At 41.4% G+C, this 20400-nt stretch overlaps 1 protein-coding gene across 4 annotated transcripts in view; it reads right to left on the bottom strand.

Moving 5' to 3' along the window:
* Positions 1–20400, bottom strand: part of COL11A1 (collagen type XI alpha 1 chain) — a 253111-nt gene that overhangs the window by 32019 nt on the left and 200692 nt on the right. For all 4 annotated transcript variants that reach the window (XM_083620394.1, XM_083620396.1, XM_083620393.1 and 1 more), the window contains 8 exons: positions 18806–18859; positions 18377–18430; positions 18222–18275; positions 7506–7559; positions 6363–6470; positions 4997–5050; positions 4056–4109; positions 2519–2572 (listed from right to left, as the gene is read on the bottom strand). In XM_083620394.1, the coding sequence (XP_083476520.1) occupies positions 2519–2572; positions 4056–4109; positions 4997–5050; positions 6363–6470; positions 7506–7559; positions 18222–18275; positions 18377–18430; positions 18806–18859 (486 nt within the window). The remainder of the gene's footprint in view (positions 1–2518; positions 2573–4055; positions 4110–4996; positions 5051–6362; positions 6471–7505; positions 7560–18221; positions 18276–18376; positions 18431–18805; positions 18860–20400) is intronic.

The following is a 20400-nucleotide window of genomic DNA, read 5'->3' as shown; positions in this document are numbered from 1 at the left end:
GCCATTCTTGTTGTTCCATGATAAAACTCCTCTGAAAAATGCATTTTTGTTTTGGCTGTCACCGAATCAAGTAATTTTTAGTTCATTAACCTGCCTTTTCAATCAGTTAACCAATTTAATTTCAATGCATTTGTATTTTACCAACACTTCCATAGTGGTAACTTTATGATACATGATAATAAACTGAGAAATAAGAGCTAGAGCTGACTCCTGAGAATGATGCAGATAATTCATAGCATTGCAAACCTCAGAACTGCTTTTCTTAATAGCTTTGTGTATGTGTAGAATGTGATATAGGCAAACAGGAGTCACGCAATAATTTGGTAGCAATGTTGTTGTTGTTGTTGTTGTTGTTGTTAAGAAGTAGAAGTAGAAGGCTCATTTTACCATATGTGGTGAACATGGAGAATAGCTTTTGGGAGATGATTTATAATTAGTCGAAAAAGATATTTAAAGCAACTTTCCTAAAAAGACCAGAAGCTTTATTACTAGGGATAACTGGAGCAGATATCTGCCCCCAAAGATAAATATTTTTCTTTGCGAAATGACGGCAACACAAATACTATACACACAAAAATGGCACCTACCAAGGAAGAATGGCAGCTGAAATTGATAAAATATGTAGAATTGGCAAGTCTGATGTGTAAAATTAGAGATCAGAGAGAGACTGGTTTTTCAAAAGATTGGGAAATGTTTTCAGAATACTTAAAACTCAGTGTAAATATGTTAAAACACAGATAGGGTTTGAGTAAGAACAGCAGGGGGGTGAACTTTTGGGGGTTTTTTGTAAAAAGGTGAAAGTATAGAGTAACTATAATATGCAGCATAAATTGAAAATTTGGGGGAAGCATGGAGGGAAGGAAGGGGAGGGAAATCGTAGGTGGAATGATTGTTAAATTTGAAATGCTGTTGAATTGTTTATTTGTTTACAAATCTATAAATAAGATTATAGAAAATAAAGAAATTTGGATGTAATAAACTGTGGTTTAACGGGGATTATAGTTTCTTTGGACATTTAGAATATTCAGTATACTACTACTGATAAAACAACAGGATTTCCCTAGTTCCAGCTCAGCCACCTGAAGCAGTTGGTTGTCAGCTACAAAAGCTGATGTCGTTTTGTAATAAAAAGGTGATTAAAAGTTAGTCTCAAGGTGCCATCAAACACATTTCTTTCATCACAGAAGACTAGCACATGGGTTTTATATTGTATTAATATTTTAGCTTTCACTCTCTGTTGCTGGAACACACCAGAACAAAAAAACAGCCCTAAAAAACCCAAGCTACTGTGCCCTTAAGCCACAGGCTTGCTGATTAAAATTTGTCCCAATTAAATTGATCAAAGCTTGCTGCACTAGTTTCAATGAATTAGCATATAATAATGAGCAATGGAGTTTTTTTTTCCCTTTTAGAAAAATGGCAATTCTAGGGGAAAAAACAACAGAACAGGAAGAGCTGAATAATGCATTTGCACTAGGGTCTCTTAAAATAAAATAAAAATGACCATGCACTCATTACAAAATGCACTCAACATGTATTACAGCCATTCTGACCCTGTTCTAACATACAGCAATTGCTTATCATCACCAACTCTATGATCCACAACTTAGGTACAATGACAAACTTAAGTGTATTTATACCCCTAAAGGTCATTGGTACCTCACACACAATTCATAACTTCTCTGTAAGTAAGAAAGGAAACAACACATCTTTCCAAATATGGTACATTTCTGTTAAAACTGTTTACTATGTACAAGTTGGATCTTGAAGCTACATACAGAGAAAAGATATCATATCAATGGATTACCATAAACTTGATCTTTGACATTATTATGCCTTCCTATGAGACTGATCCCAGATTGTGGATGTGTAAGATAAATCAACTTAATTACTTCACTGAAGCATTGCAGAAAAAGTTGCAGTCAATACTCCACCTTTAGAGTACGGTCAAACCTCGGTCATTGGACTTAATCCGTTCCAGAAGCACGTTTGGCTTCCAAAATGTTTGACAACCAAGCCGTGGCTTTTGATTGGTTGCAGGAGTATCCTGCACCCAAGCGGAAGCTGCGTTGGACGTTCGGCTTCCGAAAAATATTTGAAAACCGGAGCATTTACTTCCCAGTTTTCAGCGTTCAGGAGCCGAAATGTTTCAAAATGGAGGTGTTCGGGATCCAAGGTTTGATTGTAACTTGAAGTTGAAATGTGCTGTACCAGAAGTGGCCATGAATTATGGCATAAAAGACTTCAGCTTGTGTGGTGGGAATTTCCCCCTACCTTTCCACATGTACCTGCTCTACCCCCCAAAACTGCCTCGGAGTGGGTTGGGGGTCAGGCGAGCCCCCAGAACAGCACATGGAGGAAGGAAGGAGGAGAAGGGGCAATTGGGTTCTTTATGCTATTTTTTAATAGAAAAACAAGCCCACAAAAACTTGAACTTGGAGCGGGGGGCACAATGTTAGGGAAATGATATTGAGGTAAAATGCCAGAAAAAAAACTTGCATAGAGAAACATGACTTACTCTCTTCCCAGGAGGGCCAGGGGGTCCAGCTTCACCTGAAGGACCTGGTGGACCCTGGAAAAATAAAATATCTGTATGAATACCCTTGGTACGTGCCACTGAAGATCAGGAAATATTGTATTGACACAGAACAGTCCTTGACACTTTCAGATATATTTGATCAGGGATCCTTTGTGGTGACAGTTGTACAAATGGACAGATCTCAAACAGTTTCTGCATCAATTACCATTTTCAAAAAAAAAAAAAAGGTCCACATGAAAATTCGTATGAATTTACATGTGTATTACTCCTAATATCCACATTTCTGTATGGACGTTTTCCTAATAATATGCTCTTTTTTTGCAAACGATTCTCCCCTGGTATAATGCACTTTGCATTTTATTTCTGTAAATATGTGCATTTTTGTGTGCACTGTCCCTAATTTTTGCTGAAGAAGTGCACCACAACCTCCCCCCCCCCCAAATTCCTAGATAGTAATTACTCATTCACCTCTATTATAAGTGAAGAACTGGAAAGGCCAGCAAGCTTTTATCTCAGGATGCCCCTGTTTTTTCACATCTAGGTTCCATTATCAGTGGAATTAATCAAGTTTAAACAGAGTAGGGTGTCCTCGTCTTAAAAACCTATTACAGAGGCACCAGTGGACATTCTTCTGGAATTTCTTTGTATTGTTATTTTAGATCTTATGCGGAAATTGTTTGATTTGGTTGCGTACTTCTGTTTGCTTTAATTTTTTGTCTGTGATTATTTGCAATTCTGTAATTATGTGATTTTTATATGTTGCAAGTTGCCTTGAGCATGGTTTTAACTTTGGAAAGGCAGCTCACAAATAAAATTATTGATTGACTGATATTGAAAAGACGTTTTGATCTGATGTGGTGAGCTGGAATTCAGGCATGCCTAAAATGTCCAGTTCCCACTAGCCTTGCCATAAGTACCTATTTGAATTCCTTGTAGCTGTCTGTCCACATAAGCTTTTTATATATCACTTTCTTCCCAGAGTCTACCTTGCTGCTCATTCAAATAATACACACAACATAAAATCATTCCCAAATGGCCATGTCATGCAGTTGGTCTTAGGACAGCCTGTGTAAGTCTAAGCAAAGTTTAATTTGGAAGTACCGTATTTTTCCGTGTATAAGACTAGGTTTTTCTTACCAATTTTAAATTTTAGGTTTAAAATTGGGGCTCGTCTTATACATGGGTAGTACTGAGGGGTGTTTTCTTAATTTGGAGTCCCCAAAAATAAGGGGCATCTTATACATGGGGGCGTCTTATACACGGAAAAATAAGGTAACCTATGAATTGTTCTGGATCTCAGCTAATTACTTCCTCTGGTGCTTATTCATCCACTTCCAGCACTTGTTTCCCACTGAGAAAAGATTTAAATTTGAGAAGAAAATGCAATCAATGGTTGCATTATTTTGCTTTCATTTTGTGTGTGTGTCCTCATATGTTCTAGGAATGCAACCTGCAATTTTTCAGTGACAATTCCACATTCCAAATACTACAGAGCTATTAGAGATATTTTACTTACGGGTTGGCCTGGGTCACCATCTTCACCTTTCTCCCCTCCTGTACCATCAGTCCCCTAGGAAGAAAAAGACAATGTTTGTCTCACTTAACCCTGCCTGAATTTTGTATCCTGTACAGAAAAATGACGTTCATTTAGAAGAACTACTACAGACTTGCAGAAAAGATTGCTCATGTAAATCCCACACTTCATCTAATTGCTCTCAAGAGGGACTTGCATATGGTTCTCAGGCAGCCTCTCCTATAGGCAGTTTTGCAGGGCCAATACTAATTAGCTGTAGCAGCATTCATTCTCAGACACTTGCTTGGGCTGGGCAAAGTAGCCAACTAGAAAAAAAAATTCAATGTATAATAGTTTGAATATTGGACTAAGGGTGTGGAGATCCAGGTTCCAATCCTCAGTCATAGAGTTCCTGGTTAACCTTGGGCCACCCTCACAGGGTTGTTGTGAGCGTAACCTGTGACCTCCTTGGTCGGATAAATATAAAATGGACATAAAACAACCGTCCAGATTGAATGATCTACTTATGGTTAGAACTGCATGCAAAGAACATGGCTTCTCTTCCATTAAAAGCAAAATTGGGCCAGTCCCCAGGGCAGAGCTTTTTGCTCAAGACTTTCCAACCACACGCTTCCACCAAACCACACCCAGCATTGGTTGAAGCCACAGGAATGTCACTTAGGTGTGAAAATGGATGCTGCCCAGTTAGAGCATGGTGCTGATAATGCCAAGGTTGCAGGTTCAATCCCCGTATGGCACAGCTACATATTCCTGCTTTGCAGGGGGCTGGACTAGATGATCCCCAGTGTCCTATAAAATTCTATGAAACAGTGTAATCTTATCTGTGTCTACAGAGAAGCCATCTCACAGAGTTTGACATGACTCATTCCAGGGTAAGTGTCTACAGGATTGCTACTAGCCATCTGAATTGTCAAGATACTCACAGCAGGCCCAGGTTCACCAGGGGGACCAGGGTCACCAGGAAAGCCAACAGGACCCTACAGAGACAGAAAGCAAGTTAAGTTTGGTGGTATCAACTAAAGATTGGAACTGGTGACAACAAACAACCAAGTTATTAATGGCAGACACAGTGTAGAAATAACTAAGACCAAGGTTCTGGAGCATAAGTGGGGATGCCTTTTTTGCTGATGGGTAATCTGTTGTGTGGGAAGGCTGAAGCCAGACGTGGGTGGGGGCAGAGCCAAAAGTGGGAGTATTTCCCCATTTTTCTTTGTATTTCTATCACCCCTTCCTCGCTCTCTGTCCTTCAATGTTGTATGGGCAATCTATCTGGAAGATATTTGTATTTTGAGGAGTTAGTGATCTAACATGGTTATCCTTCCTGCCCCCTGTTCCTACCTTTCCCCCTATCTTTTAAGGTGTGAGAACCTTTTCTGATGTCCTAATCAGTTGGGAGGAGATGAAGCCTCACCCCCAGCTGCCTTAATTAGTCTGGGAGGATAGTGCTGGAAACCTTCTTTGATGTTGGAAATTGTTAAATTGAGGCATTGGGAGGAGGTGACTCTATAAAATCAGATGGTTTGGGCAGAGTTTCTCTGAAGCTTGTGTACAGACTGATCGGCCGCAGGGCCGTGCAAGCAGAGGCTACCTGGGGGAGTCACTTCACCACTTCTTGAGGGCTTCCAAGTGGCAGATAGAAGTGCATGCTGTGTGTGTGTGTGTGTGTGTGTGTGTATGTGGTACCTCGGGTTAAGTACTTAATTCGTTCTGGAGGTCCGTTCTTAACCTGAAACTGTTCTTAACCTGAAGCACCACTTTAGCTAATGGGGCCTCCTGCTGCTGCCACACCGCCGGAGCACGATTTCTGTTCTCATCCTGAAGCAAAGTTCTTAACCCGAGGTACTATTTCTGGGTTAGTGGAGTCTGTAACCTGAAGCATATGTAACCTGAAGCGTATGTAACCCAAGGTACCACTCTGTGTGTGTGTGTGTGTGTGTGTGTGTGTGTGTGTATTGCTTGCTGTTTACGAATAAAATCTTCTTCTCACCCACTTGTGTTATGTATTGTTTCTCAATCTCTTTTAAAAGAACAGCCTTGCATTTGGCAAGACAAATGCCCAATTCTCTCTTTGCCTTCTCACCCAGTGGGCTGCTAGGGGTAGGACTCAAGGTGCTGGACTGGGCTTCTGAAATAAGTCTGAGGGTTGTATAGAGTTACCCTCATGGCTGCTGTGGCTCTAGTGGGGCAGCAGAGCATGTCAGAAAGAATAAACTCATGGAACAGGGCTGTATTCCATTATAAATCCATTGTCTTATTTTTTAAAATAAAAAAAATGATAGGGTCACTTACCGGGTTACCCTTAGGTCCGTCATCACCTGGAGGTCCTTTAATACCTGCTGGCCCAGCTGCCCCTGGTGGTCCAGCCTCACCCTTTTCACCCCTTTCCCCTTTTGGACCCTGCGAAGGACAGACACAATTGTCAGGGCATTATGTAAACTGACACAGGGGCAGAAAAGGAAATCAGCTGTAGAATGTTCTGAAGAGATAATCGCCACATTTTAATGGGGAAAGCTTTGTAACATATTGAACTCCCCACCCACAAAAAATATCTGTAGAACACCTGGAAGGTCCAGATCGGCCTCCAGATTGGAAAGTAGTCCCACTGCCAATTACATTTTGACATCATTTATTTTTACGATTGCAAGAATGTAGGGAGGGAGCAAGAAATGAGAAAGGAATTTATTGGTGTGCACACCTTCCCATCAGATGTCAAGGAAATAAGCATCAATCAGACTTTTAAGACATCTGAAGGCAGCCCCTGTACAGGAAGGTTTTTAATGTTTGAAATTTTTGTCTTTTAATATTTTGTTGGTGGATACCCAGAGTGGCTGGGGCAACCCAGTCAGATGGGCGGTATATAAATGAAATCATCATCATTGAATTGTCCTCTGTAAAGCAAGGGCTATTGGAGAAATGTTGGTAGAACTCAGTCCCTAATCTGTAGGCCAATAAAATGTTGATGGGCATGTATGACTCCTTCCAGAATGAAACCACAGGGAAGCCAATTGGGGCCAGGGCAGCTCTCCAAATCAACAGGCAAGAGGACCCAGCAGATCAGCTGGGTCAGAAAAACAGGCAGAGAGGGCAGGTATCCACTGAGGAATCCAGGAACTGGGGTGAAGTGGAGAGCTGGAGAGAAAGATGTAGCCTAATTTCCTAACCAGCAACCCCCAATATTTGAAAGGCTGAGCTTCCAGAGCCCATTGAGTATGTCCAGGCAGTTGAGCTGTGTAAGTTTACTAGCCAATCAGACTGTAGCTAATGACCAAAAATCGTTGGACTGAGTGCAAGGGCTCTTTCTCTCATTCATATACCTAGGAAACACCTATAACCCCTGATGCAATGAAATAAAGACATTGCAGTTGTAGAAAGGTTAAGGCTACATTACAATAACACTTTATTAAAAAAAAAATTAAAAAAATTAACACTTACCCCTGTTCCAGCTTCTCCAGGAGGGCCAGGGTTACCAGCTTCTCCGGGTTCACCCTACAAGAGTCCAGAATTATTTCAGAAAAATCAAACATCGTTTTCTACTATTACCTGAATTCTCATCAAACAGTATTTCTCTCTATCTCCTCCCCCGCCCCTCACTTTGTCTGAAAGTAAATCCCACAGAATTAGGAAATGCTAATGGAAAACTACTTCAAAGTGATTTACTTTAATTGAAAGTGATGTCAGGCGCTCAAACTAGGGAAAGAATGATAAATAAACATAGTGACAAATAATGAAATAACATGCAGACGAATAATAAAATCTTCACTGCAGGCCTCAAATGCAAACACGGCACAATTTATCGGCGATGATAGCTGTTTAGTACACCAGATGGTTTGCAAGCCATATGTAAACGATCTGTGCAAATGCAACATTTATACAGTATTAAAGAAATGTTTAAGTAAATTTATTCTTCTCTTGAGCCCAAAACCCAGAATCACACAAAACCTAAATATATCATTTCAGTAATGAGCAGTGATGGGTGAGCTCCCTTCGGCTTGATTTGGAATTGGCTCGGAACTTATGAGGTTTCTTGGCAAAGCATTTGTGGAAAGCTCGTTTGGGGAAAGCTCATTGCTTCCTCTTTTTGTCCATAATGTTGGTGTGAGCATGCTGAGGGTTCTAGGCGCATATGCATCATCACACTGCCCACTTAGAAAATTGTGATTTGGCTTGGTACCACCAGCGTGATTGAAGTTGTAATGAACACAAATGGCACAGCAAAGGGCTCAGACATTCCCCCGGTTTATTTGCTCAAGCAGCTCAGTAAATTAAAAGGTCATGAAGTTCCACAGCAGTCAATGACATTTTAGAAACCCAACAAGCTTCCTTATTCCAAGTCAGACTATTTGTTTGTCTAGCTCTGCCTTGTCAACTTTGATTGTCACTGTCTCTCCAGCATCTCAGTAGAAGGCCCTGTGTAGGCCGTACAACCCAATCCTTTTAACTGTGGGAGCCGTGGATTGAAGGAAGGACTTTCTACATGAGATGCATATGGGCTATAACACTAAGCTTCCCCTTTCATTGAAAGTCAGGAGTGAACATTAAGGAACTTCTGTGAATGCATCTAGAAAGCAGCTTCCTTTCATTACCTGATCTGTTGAAAGCTGCCGGCCACATGTGAGCAGAATCTCATTTAACATTCCAAGCTGGACCAAAACCTCCAGGGGATACAGTGCTCAATTCCTAATAAACCTGAGCATTATGAGTTGCATAAATTTGCATACTGAACCAGGTAATTATGGACCACTAGTTATGACTGATTGCATTCCAGCAACCTGATCCTTTGTTTCCAAGCAAATGGAAGCTACTTTAAATAATGAGTCGCATGGTATCAATACTTCTGACGTCAACACTCCATCAAGCCCATCAAGGGAAACTTGAGTAGAAAAGAGTTGAGGGACATGCCTTTACATCATGCAGATTCTTCCAGCTTCTCCACATCCTAGTCCTTTTTTTCTATTCACAGAGGCTTCCCACACAATTAAGAACCCTATTGAGATGCCTATTTTAAACTTTTCTGCTGTACTCAGTGCAATCTGCTGCTCATAAAGCAATATGTTACCTGAGACAGAGAGCTGCCACTACGACAGCACCTCATCTCGGGTTCTCTCCCAGCTCTTTCAAGAACACGGGGATGTATGTTGCCTTGGCACCCCATAAATAAGGTTGAGTCCAAAGTCTCACTCTGTGCAGCAAAAGATTGGATAAAGGTCTGAGACTAGTTTTACGTCTTTCCAGGAATGGCAACTGGGTAAGCACAGACCCATCCACAGCTGATGGGTCTTATTATCAAGATATGGACATATAAAACTGCCTTATATGGAGGCAGGCCATTGTTGACCACTTTGACTGGTAGTGACTTCCCAGGGCGGAAGCTGCGGTCAGTGGTGTGCAGTGAATTTTTCTGTGGGAGAACAGTTAGGGTCAGAGGCATCAGCTTGCAAGGCTGATTGGGGGTGGGACATTGCGACATCGTGCATGTGAGCATCATGTGTCACGGCCGGGCTTTGGGGAGATGGCAGAAGGGCTCTTGGACCCATCAGAGCATCGCACCTCCCTCCCTAAGCCAAGCAGAGGCTTCCTAGGCTTTGGGAAGGAGGCACCAGGGGAAAATTTAGGGGACTAAATGTTGCGCTGTGGTTCGGACGTGAGGTCTCCAGGCTAAATAAATAACATAAAGACTGATGGTTATTGGTTGGGGACTGGAACCGGGAAAAGGGTGGGTGGAGGTTGGGAATCCAAAGGGTACATAAGGATAATTTGCTTTTTATACTTTGTTAGTGGTAAGGAAATTGGGTAAATCGTGGAAGGGAAATTTTGGTCGACTTTAGGAAAAAGGTCTAAGAATAAATAATGAGGTATAAGTATTGATGTATAACTCTAAAAAGGTAAAACTGGTTTTTTCTTTTTAAATTAATTGAAAATAAGGTTGCTAAAGATAAACTGAGGAAATGGAAAAAAGAAGTAAAATAAAATAATAGTATGTTAGAATAAATGTTTAAGCTAAGGTAAAGAAATAAGTTAAGGACTTGCTGAATTGACAATTTAAATTGGAATATAAGAAGGGGAGGCGCGAGGAGGTCTGAGAAATAAGGTTAAGAATTATAAGTAACAGAAACTTTATGTGTTTTTTCTATTTTTTCTTTTTTGTGTTTAGTTTTGAATATTATGTATTTTTGTGTTTTTTGTTTTGTTTATTTTTTGGTTTTTTGTATGTTATGTGTTTCTTGAAAATGCTAATAAATATTTTATAAAAAAAAATAAATAAATGTTGCGCTGTGGGTTAAACCACAGAGCCTAGGACTTGCCAATTAGAAGGCTGGCAGTTCGAATCCCCGTGACAAGGTGAGCTCCCGTTGCTTGGTCCCTGCTCCTGCCAACCTAGCAGTTCGAAAGCACTTCAAAGTGCAAGTAGATAAATAGGTACCACTCCGGTGGGAAGGTAAAGGGCATTTCCGTGCGCTGCTCTAGTTTGCCAGAAGTGGCTTAGTCATGCTGGCCACATGACCTGGAAGCTGTACGCCGGCTCCCTCGGCCAATAAAGTGAGAGATCGCCGCAACCCCAGAGTTGGTCATGACTGGACCTAATGGTCAGGGGTCCCTTTACCTTTACCTAGTCCCCCAGTCCACTGACGACACACCACTGGCTGCAGTGCTCTTCAGGCCCATTACCTGGAGATTCTACTCACTTGTAGATGCCAAAGTCTGAACCGAACACTCTTTGCAAACATACTGCTGCAGTGCGATATGCTCTCATTTCAAGGCAGCCATTTCAGAGTCCATTTAGAAATGAGCAACAAGCCCACAAGCCAAGCCAGGCTTTGTATGATCGGTTTTGAAACAGGAGCACGTCAGCAATGATGGCCAGTATTCCTTCTTCCCTTTCATACAGAGGTCAAGGGTTTCCCCTCACCACTTTAAAACACAGCCACTGTGTTTTCTTTGAAGCTTTCCTTTCTTCCCCCTTTCATTAATTGCAATGGCTGCTCTCTCTCTCTCTATTTTTTTAAAGCAGAGTACTTTGGGGAGAAGTTGGCTTTTAAGCGGTTTGTGCTTGAGTGTAACAGAAACCCTTTAGAGTTCCGGTGTTTTCTGAGGAGACTGGAATCATTAATCATTCAGCATTGCACAGGACATTTTCACAACAGCTACCTTTGATCAGTTTGGCCAATACGACAGCATGCATAGTAGAAATAAGAAACAACAAGGTAGTTAAAAATACAATGCATTAACTAGAACAAAATATATATGGAGTTTGCATAGATAGGTCAAGGTCAAGGACCCCTGGACGGTTAAGTCCAGTCGAAGGAAACTATGGGGTTGTGGCGCTTATCTCGCTTTGCAGGCCAAGGGAGCGGGCGTTTGTCCACAGACAGCTTTCCAGGTCATGTGGCCAGCATGACTAAACCGTGTCTGGGACAACGGGACAGAAACCAGAGTGCACGAAAACATCATTTACCTTCCTGCCACAGCAGTATCTATTTATCTGCTTGCACTGGCAGGCTTTTGAACTGCTAGGTGGGCAGGAGCTGGGACAGAGAAATGGGAGCTCACTCTGTTGTGGGGATTCGAACCGCTGACCTTCCGATTGGAAAGCCCAAGAGGCTCAGTGGTTTAAACCACAGTGACATCTGTGTCCCTTTGCATAGATAGACAGACAGACAGACAGACAGATAGATTATAGACATTTGGACATTGGTTTCAGTGACTGAATGTGATCAAATGCTGCTAACTCTCAAAATTTGGCTTGGTTGTTGTTTTTTTAAACTGTTATAGACTGTAATCCCACTATTGCCTTGCTTGAAAACTGCACAGAGAATATTTATTGATGGGTGGCTATAGACACCGTATTAACAGGAACAATAGAGGCATGCAGAAATGCACTAAGTACAGTGGGCTGCAAATTCTAGGATGCTGAGTGCCACCTGAGGATAACTTTACTTTAGGTCAAAAAATGCTTCCAACCAAAAGACCATGGAAAGGAAACAAAGATCAGACACAGAAATATATAGTGCGGTTTTATTATTTTTATCCTCAGTGTTCCTAGTGGGTGAGAATTCAGAATTTTCCTTGCATGGTTTATATATTTTCTTTGAATAGTTTCTAAATCCGAATTAAGTCCAATTCACGCAGTGTTGTGTTTTTTCTCTTCCAAAAAATGGAAGACCTAGGAAGTCCCTATGTGAAGTATCAGTAAGTGCCTTTCCAGAAACTTAAAAAGCTTGTCAGAGGAAATGAAAACCCGAGATACGGGTAAGGTGAGCTACAGTTCCTTTTATTTATCTTATTGGCATAGAAAAAGCAATGAAATAAAATTGGAAGTACCCAAAATAAGTGGCTGAATCTTCCTTTGGATAGGAAGGAGAAACACCTGGGGCTGTAAGCGAAAGAACTGCACCGCCTCACTTTCTGGGAGTGATTAAGAAGTGGCCCGTGACAAACCCAAATGATTTTGACTGACCTGTGACTTCAGTCAGTGTTTCTGAATGCAAAGCTGTGACAGATCTGCACCTAGAGGGATAAGATCTGTGTAGCGTACCAAAAAGAATATGGAAAGGACTCGTGGTGCTCCAAGGCAAAACAATTTAGAAAGGGCTTCAGCTATGAAAAGTGGAAAGGGAAAGTTCAAGAGGGCTCCATCTTTTTAGCCAACTGCTAGGTCAAGAAAGCAAAGGAAAATGGGAAATCTTCTGAAGAGGCCTTCAGAATACCTGACTTGCTTTGTCATACCAAATCCCAATATTCACAAACAAACAAACCTGCCCAATTTTGAATTATCTGAATAACAAAAAACAAACAAACAAACAAAAAGCACCCAAGTTATAACTGCAAAACCATGTCTTCTCCTTTTTGTTCAATTACGCCGTACATGCATCAGAATAAATTATACCTCTCCTGAACATGCCTCAGCATTTTTCAATATACAGTGGTACCTCTACGTAATCTCTGGTTACGTACCCTTCGGGATACGTGTGCGGCAAACCTGGAAGTATTTTTCCGGGTTTCGCCATGCATGCCTGTGCAGAAGTGGCACCTCCAGATATGCACACCTCAAGATCCGACCAGCTTTGGAACGGATCCCGTGCTCAACCGGAGGTACCACTGTATATTACATGGTCACTAGTACTCAATAATTTGAGGCAGCGATGAATACAGACCATGGCCAGACCCCATCAGTATAGACAAATATATTGACTGTGCAAAAATAAAAGCATAGAATTATCTTAGATTTAATTTGATACAGACTTGAAATAAATCTTCTCAATTTGCAGATTCTTTGAGATCTTAAAATTTCAACCATATGGGAAACTTAGGTCTTTGAATCTGTAAAGTTCGATTTCTGTTGAATTTACCCTAATAGGAGAGAGGTGGAGCTCAGATGAGAGAAGTGAGACTGAACCAAAGGTAGTTGAATTTTGTCAAACATGTAAGTTTTTGGTTTATGTATTTAAGAAATTCCGAATTTGACAATTTCATGTATGAGACACTATTTGCTGGATTTAGATACAATCATAAAGGTTCTTAGAGTGGAGCCTGTGGGGACTTCCGGGTTGGCGCCATCGCCGAATGGCGGACTCCCTCCGAGCTCCGGAGGGAGCCGGCTCGGCAGGGGCTGGGTTTTACCGCACCGGCGATGCGGGGACCCTTAGAAACCACGGCCACGGGGGCCGTGGACTTGGAGACTCGGCTAGCACCGCTAGCGCCCTCCCGACTCGTGAAGGAGCCTTTTTAAAGGCTACGGATCGGGTGCCGGGGAGAAGCGTGGTGCTTTGAGTCCTCTGCCACCCCTGCCGAGCGAAGCCGCATGCCATCCGGCGGAGAGCGCTGACTTCTTCCATTGAGAATTTGGACTTTTAACAACAACCCGTGAGTAAATTGGAAATCGGGTTTAAAAGAAGAAAAATTTTTGGGATTTGAGACGAGCGGGGGGGGATCTAAAAAGGAAGTCAGTCCCCCTCCCTATTGTAGACATTTTAAAACAAGGATTGGGAAGCCAAGGCCCAAAAAGAACGGTATCTTTGCTAAAATCAAGAATTCCATGATGGGAAAGTACAAGAATTGTGCTGGAGGAAGAATTGAAGGAGAAGGAAAATGCACCCCCCTCCCTGGGAACCGGGGCGATTGAGGAGTGAGCCTGGTGAAAAGAGCCGGTGATTTTGACAGCTGTCAAAGTAGCTGTCAAAGTCGGAATTTTAAAGAGGATTTTATTACAAGGACCTTGCTGGTCAAATTTGTTACAACTTGATATAATTTGTTAAGACTTGAATACAAAATGGCGAAAATACGGAGAACAATCGGACTTTTGGAAACAAAGTTACAACAACCCCCCTAGAGGAGCTTCGGGACATTACAAAGATGGGCGTAAGCCGGGAAAAATACAACACTTCGGAATTTCACAGAACTGGTTATCTCCTGGGAAAGCTGCAAAACTGAAACTGAATCTCGTCTACAGGGTGTTTAGACTAAAAGGAGACAACAGAATACTTTACTGAAGAAGGAAGGGACTGAACGCAAGTTTTTGTTCCTGAATAACAACAACCCATGTAGAGTTACTAAACTTCTGAATAAGAAAGTTTTAGCAGCGGAACAAGAGGAAGCTGGACTATAACCTTGAAAGAACAATGGGGGGAATTTTATAATTTGACATTTTTAAAGATTTAGGAATTAATTTTTAAAAAGTAATCCTAAAAATGGGAAATAATTCTGCAAGGAGTTGGGGGAAAAATGGGATTGATGGACTTAAGACTTCCAGGCTGGAAACATAGATTGGAGGATAAGGGAAATTAAACCGGGGAAGGGGAGGGAGAATTAGAATCCAAAGGCTTGCAACTATTTTCTGAATTGGTTTTCTTTTTTCTAATATATTTCTTATTTTTTTTATACTTTTATTCTGTGTGCTTTTACTTTAATGGGAAAAAAGGGGGACATTGTGGAAAGAAAAGGGGGCGGGCTATGGGGAGAGATCTTTTGCTTTTTTTTATCAAGGGTGTTGCATAAGGTTTGTATAAATTTAAATTTGAACAATGGGGTATATAAATTGTGCTTTAAATCAGAAACAGAACTTGTGGAAACAACAATATGAAAGGGGAATACGGTAGGGGTGGGGGAAGGGGGGAGTCCCAGAAAGTGGATGTTTGAAAATAAGGTTCTGAATGTATCTTCATAATTTCTTTTCTTCTCTTTCTGTATTTTGGAAACTTCAATAAATATTATTTAAAAAAAAAAAAAAAAATAGAGTGGAGCCTGTGGTACAATGGGCCAGTGTGTTTGTCTGTTAACCAGAAGGCTGGTGGTTTGAGTGCACCTAGGGATGGCTATGGCAGGATTCTTGCATGGCAGGAAGTTGGACGAGATGACCATCAGGGTCCCTTCCAACTCTACAATATATGATTCTCATGCTTGTTTCTGACATGTCCATGCCACACAATATGTAATTTCCCTTTCATATTAATGGGTGAAAGTTTCTTCTGAATGTGCCCTACGGGAGTGGCTGGGGAAACCCAGCCAGATGGGCGGGGTATAAATAATAAATGATTATTATTATAAATTCTTATGGTACTTATCTTATGGTACCCATTAAGATCTAAAATTCTTGGGTAAACCATTATCTAGCAGGGAGAACCAAATGGAACCAGGATTTGAACGTGCCATTGATTCTGGAGTTCCCATGGTTTGGACACTGCAAAAAACTAACTCAATGAAACCATAGTATTACTAAAGTCCACCTCACTGTGGACTCCTTCATATAACCTACTTTGTATAATCCACAGGATTTCTAACACCCATGACAGGTAAAGTTAAATCTGGTAAATGAGGTAAATCCAAGGTGTACAGATTGCCTCATATTTTCAAGAAATGAAAGTCCTGCAGTGTTTCGTCTTCTCAAAACTCATTTTTGTTTTTATGTTAGATTATTACATTAAAATGGTATGTGTGTGGTTCTATTCAATGAAAGAGAACCAACAGGAATAAATTGCATTACATAAACATGTCCTTTCTGACATATAACAGGATGGAAAAGGTCTAATCTGGATGCTGATCTTCCCAACAAAAATTTAATAAAATATGTCAGATAGTAAAAACAGTGTTGAAAGAGTCTTAATTCTGGTGAACTAGCATTTAAGTCAATGTTAAGTCTACAATAAACTTAACATAGTACCAAAAACAGAATCATCCCATATACTATTACTGTTGAAATACCAGCTTGGGAGGAAGACTGGTTCTTTGACATTCTCGCATTATTTTGTAAAAGTAACAGAGATTCTTGTGGCACCTTAAAGACTTACAGATTTATTATGGCATAAATATTTAGTGAGTCTGATGATGTGAACTCCAGCCCACCGAACTCCAGTCCATGCCATAATAAAAGTATTGCAGTGCAAGCCTACTCAAAGATAAATACCATTGATTTCAATGGCATTTACTAAAAGGAAAGTAGGTATGGAATTGTATCCTTAGTCTTTACCACACTACATGATTCTTTGTAGATTTTGCTCAACAGACTAACGTAACTATATCTGTGGACAAGGTGAAAATGGCTATTTTGAGACATGGTAAATTGGTAAATTTGGTAAATTAGTGCTGGAATGGGTTTGCCGTGCTATTTTAGGTGAAGTATCCTTCTGGAAAAAATTAGAAGATACAGTGGAACCTTGGTTTTCGAACGTAATCGACTTCCAAAACGTTCGCAAACTGAGGATCAATGGGTGGTTGGCAAAATCCGTTGAAAAAAGGGAGAAATGTGCCTCAGAAGCTGTTCAACTTCTGAGTCGTGTTCAAAAACGAAAGCAATTACTTTTGGGTTTTTGGCGTTCAGGTTCCGAATCATTCATCAATGGAGACGTTCGAGAACCGAGGTTCCACTGTATGGATATAATTTTGAAGTTTGGCATAGATGCATACTTCCGCCTCTCCAAATTGGCACCACATATATTTGGCAAATGTATGCCAAGCTGCATGCCTGTTCCTCCTCAAGGAATTAGATTCTGCAATAGTTACTGTCCTGTGCTTGAGTTAAACATTACTTTGTGTGCATGGGGGAAGTGTGCCTGTCCTGGATCCCTGGAGTAGGAATGTATTCACTAGCTTTTAGTTTCCCAATGAGCTATTTCTAGTAGCTCTTTGAAGCTCTTGAGTTTTAGCAGTGTTGCCTGATATCTATCCAAGTGATGCAAAGGTCCTAATGAAATCATGGAAGGAGAGCAGTCTGAATTGTATGCTACTCCTTTAATCAAGCTGCATGCACACAGAATAAATCATGCAAATTGCACATAATGGCATATTTCACTTTGCACAATTTAATCTGGTTCTAGATATGGAATGTTGAGATGAAACATGAGGCTCAACTCAAATCCACTTACTCTTGGGGTATCTACCCATGCTGCTTCTCTACAAGATGAAGAATGAGATGGAGCAGTGCATTCATCTGACCATTAGACCTTCCTCATTGGGCAGATAAGCAAATAATGCTTAGGAACAATCCTAAACCTCATATTTTGTTCTTTTCCTATCTTGCACATCTTTGCTTGGTACAGCTAAAAAGCTTGACTGATTCCAATGAGAATGAACACACTGATTTTGAATTCTGATTCTCCACCAGACCTAACCACACATTTCCAAAATTCTCACCAACCATGAAATACAGTAATTTGGATCTGTTGGTTGTTAAACAGAACAAGAAGATACCAAGGGCACTCCCCAATGATTTATTCATTGAACATTCATCCTGGTTTGTTTGCTGGGAGATTAGACAATGACTGTGTACACACATGACTTCTTCCAAAGAATCCTGGGAAATGTTTATTCAGAGGCTGGGAATTATAGTTTCTGGGGTTCTTTGAAGGAAGTCATGTGCTTTGTGTCAAAGGGACTGTTATTTTGGATTTCCAGTGCATTTCCTTCACTTTTCTTATCACAAAGTCTGATCTTTTGGGTTAGCAGGCTTGCTGCGGAAGACCTCCCTTGTCAACTATAATTGCATAACCTGAATTTGTATTTGAATTCCACCTGAAAACAGCAACAGTCTTGAAGCACCAGAACTAACTGGAATATGTATACAGCTGTACATCCTAAAGCGTAACATTAATATCACTTGTGTGCGTCCTTTGCCACACCATTCATTGTTGTTCTTTTTAAGTTTGTTCATTTACTTACCTTGTCACCAACACCTCCAACAGAGCCAACAGATCCTGGTGGACCTTGAGGACCCTGGGATGACAAAAAAGGTTGTCAGTTAAATCATGCGCTTTGCTTAGTTGTTTAAAAATTGGGAAATAATGTAAAAACTGTTCAAAGGATGCGTTTCTTACATCAGCTCCACTTGGACCCTGCGGCCCTCTTGGACCAGGGGGACCAGGAGGACCCTGTAGGAAACAAATACAAAATACAAATTAATCAGGTTTACATTCATTAAAGCCAGCACAAGGGCCATTAGCTTAGCATTTTACAGAACGAGCTAAGAGCTTCCAATGTATGACAAAGGGAGTCACAATTACAGGGAATGTGCCAATTCTAGTATCGATTCTTGTAGCATTTGGACAGTCATACTGGGCAGGTTCGTAAACTCAGTTGGCTATCTTACCACTAACAGTAATGATGTCTGGAGCAAGACTCACCTGAAGATCTCATGACCAAGGGATAGGAGGAGAGGGCAAGAAGAAGGAAAGACCTTCTATTTTTGTGTAATACTCTATGTCATTCATGTACTGAACACTGAATAGCAGAGGAGAAGGACATACCATTGGACCAACGTCACCATTTTCACCTTTTTCCCCTGGTGGGCCAGGAAGACCCTAGGAACAAAAAAAGGATGGGTTTATATATTTAATTACCTCAGATTCTCTCAATGCAAATCACAATCCCCAATACATACATCTTTAAATGTAAGAACATTTCATTCCTGGCCGTCCAGCGAGTACCTTCAGGGACAGACAGCAGAAGGGTTTTCAAATGTGCATGTAGCAGAATGTGTTGTGTGGCCCTTCACCTTGTTCATGACCAGTTTCTAATGAAGCAATGAAGCATTTTTTTCTTGGCAAGTCTGCAGTGCTTAGTAGCAACTTTACCCAGCCCCCTTGAGAAGGGGATTTGCAGGTTCTCCAGTCCTTTGTTGGAAAATGAGCCATGGAGCAAGAAAAAAAGCCAACCAACTAAACAGCATCAGAATACTTGTGCTTTCCTGTTTTATCATCTAACGTTCATAAATGAGACAGCCTCACTTTCCTTTATTGTACTGTTTTGTCCATTTCGATGTTTAATAGACTATGCTGCATTCAGACGGAAGGCTGTAACAGATAGTAAGACGCATCATGAAATATATCCATTGATAGCAATAGATGAAGGAAGGTAGAGGAGTTGCATTTTTGTCTCATTACCACTTTCTAAATAAGGACAGGTATTTTCCGTTATATAGAGCTGCACTAAGTGTGGGATGTACAACGGCAATTCCTGACGTCCAGATGCTTGGATTGTGCACCGAATTCATTCAGAACCCCAGCATGCCTGGACACTGTGCCATTTGGAAGAAACTGTCTTGATGTATAAATTTATTAAGTTGCTTCACTCTCAAGAATTCACAAACTTTTGCTATTTTTCTTCTTCTTCTGAGTGCTACGTTTCCTCAGAGGCAATCTGTTGAGGTCACATACCAGAGGTAAGCAGTCCCAGATACAATGGTGTGGGCAGGACCTCTTACTCTTTTCTTCTGCCACCCCCATTTTCTCTCTACGCAGCAGCAAAGGAAGTCGCTTGGGTGCCTGGGATGGGGTGAGCCACCCACAGGGGCACATTGCAGGGCCTCTAGAGTCTGCCTGCCTCCTCCCAGTCAGCCAGCCACCCTACAGCTGGGGGGGGGGGTCAGCAGGCGGACCATTTGGGCAGCGTGGAGCCTGCACGCACCCAAGCCACCATTTCTCTCCCAGGAGAGACATGTGGCTCAGGCGTGCTGCAGGCCCCATGGTGAGTGCTGCCTGGCATTTTGTCACCCCCTCAGTGGTGACACCCGGGGCGTCCCTCACCCACCGCACCCCCTTCCTTCACCCCTGTCTCTATGCCAGCCCCATTCTGCCATTCCCCTCTTGAACACCAACTGCCTACCACTGTAATACAGCCTAATGACTGGTTCCTTTTTTGAAGTGAAAGCATTATAATTACTCTCTCCAACATCTCGACACTGGTCCTTATTGGAAAGAGAGAAAAACAAACCCACAGTCCTGTGCCTATGGGGAATTGTTGCAGGGGCCAATGGAACATCCCTGGGCAGGAAATGTAGGGATGGATAGGAAACAAAAGAGGCAGGCTTCCTATTTAGAGTATAGGACTGTGCACATCCTAA

This window comes from Podarcis filfolensis, assembly GCF_964270895.1.
Source record: "Podarcis filfolensis genome assembly, chromosome: 6".
Lineage (NCBI taxonomy): Eukaryota > Metazoa > Chordata > Lepidosauria > Squamata > Lacertidae > Podarcis > Podarcis filfolensis.
This window is presented reverse-complemented; position numbering and strand designations above follow the sequence as displayed.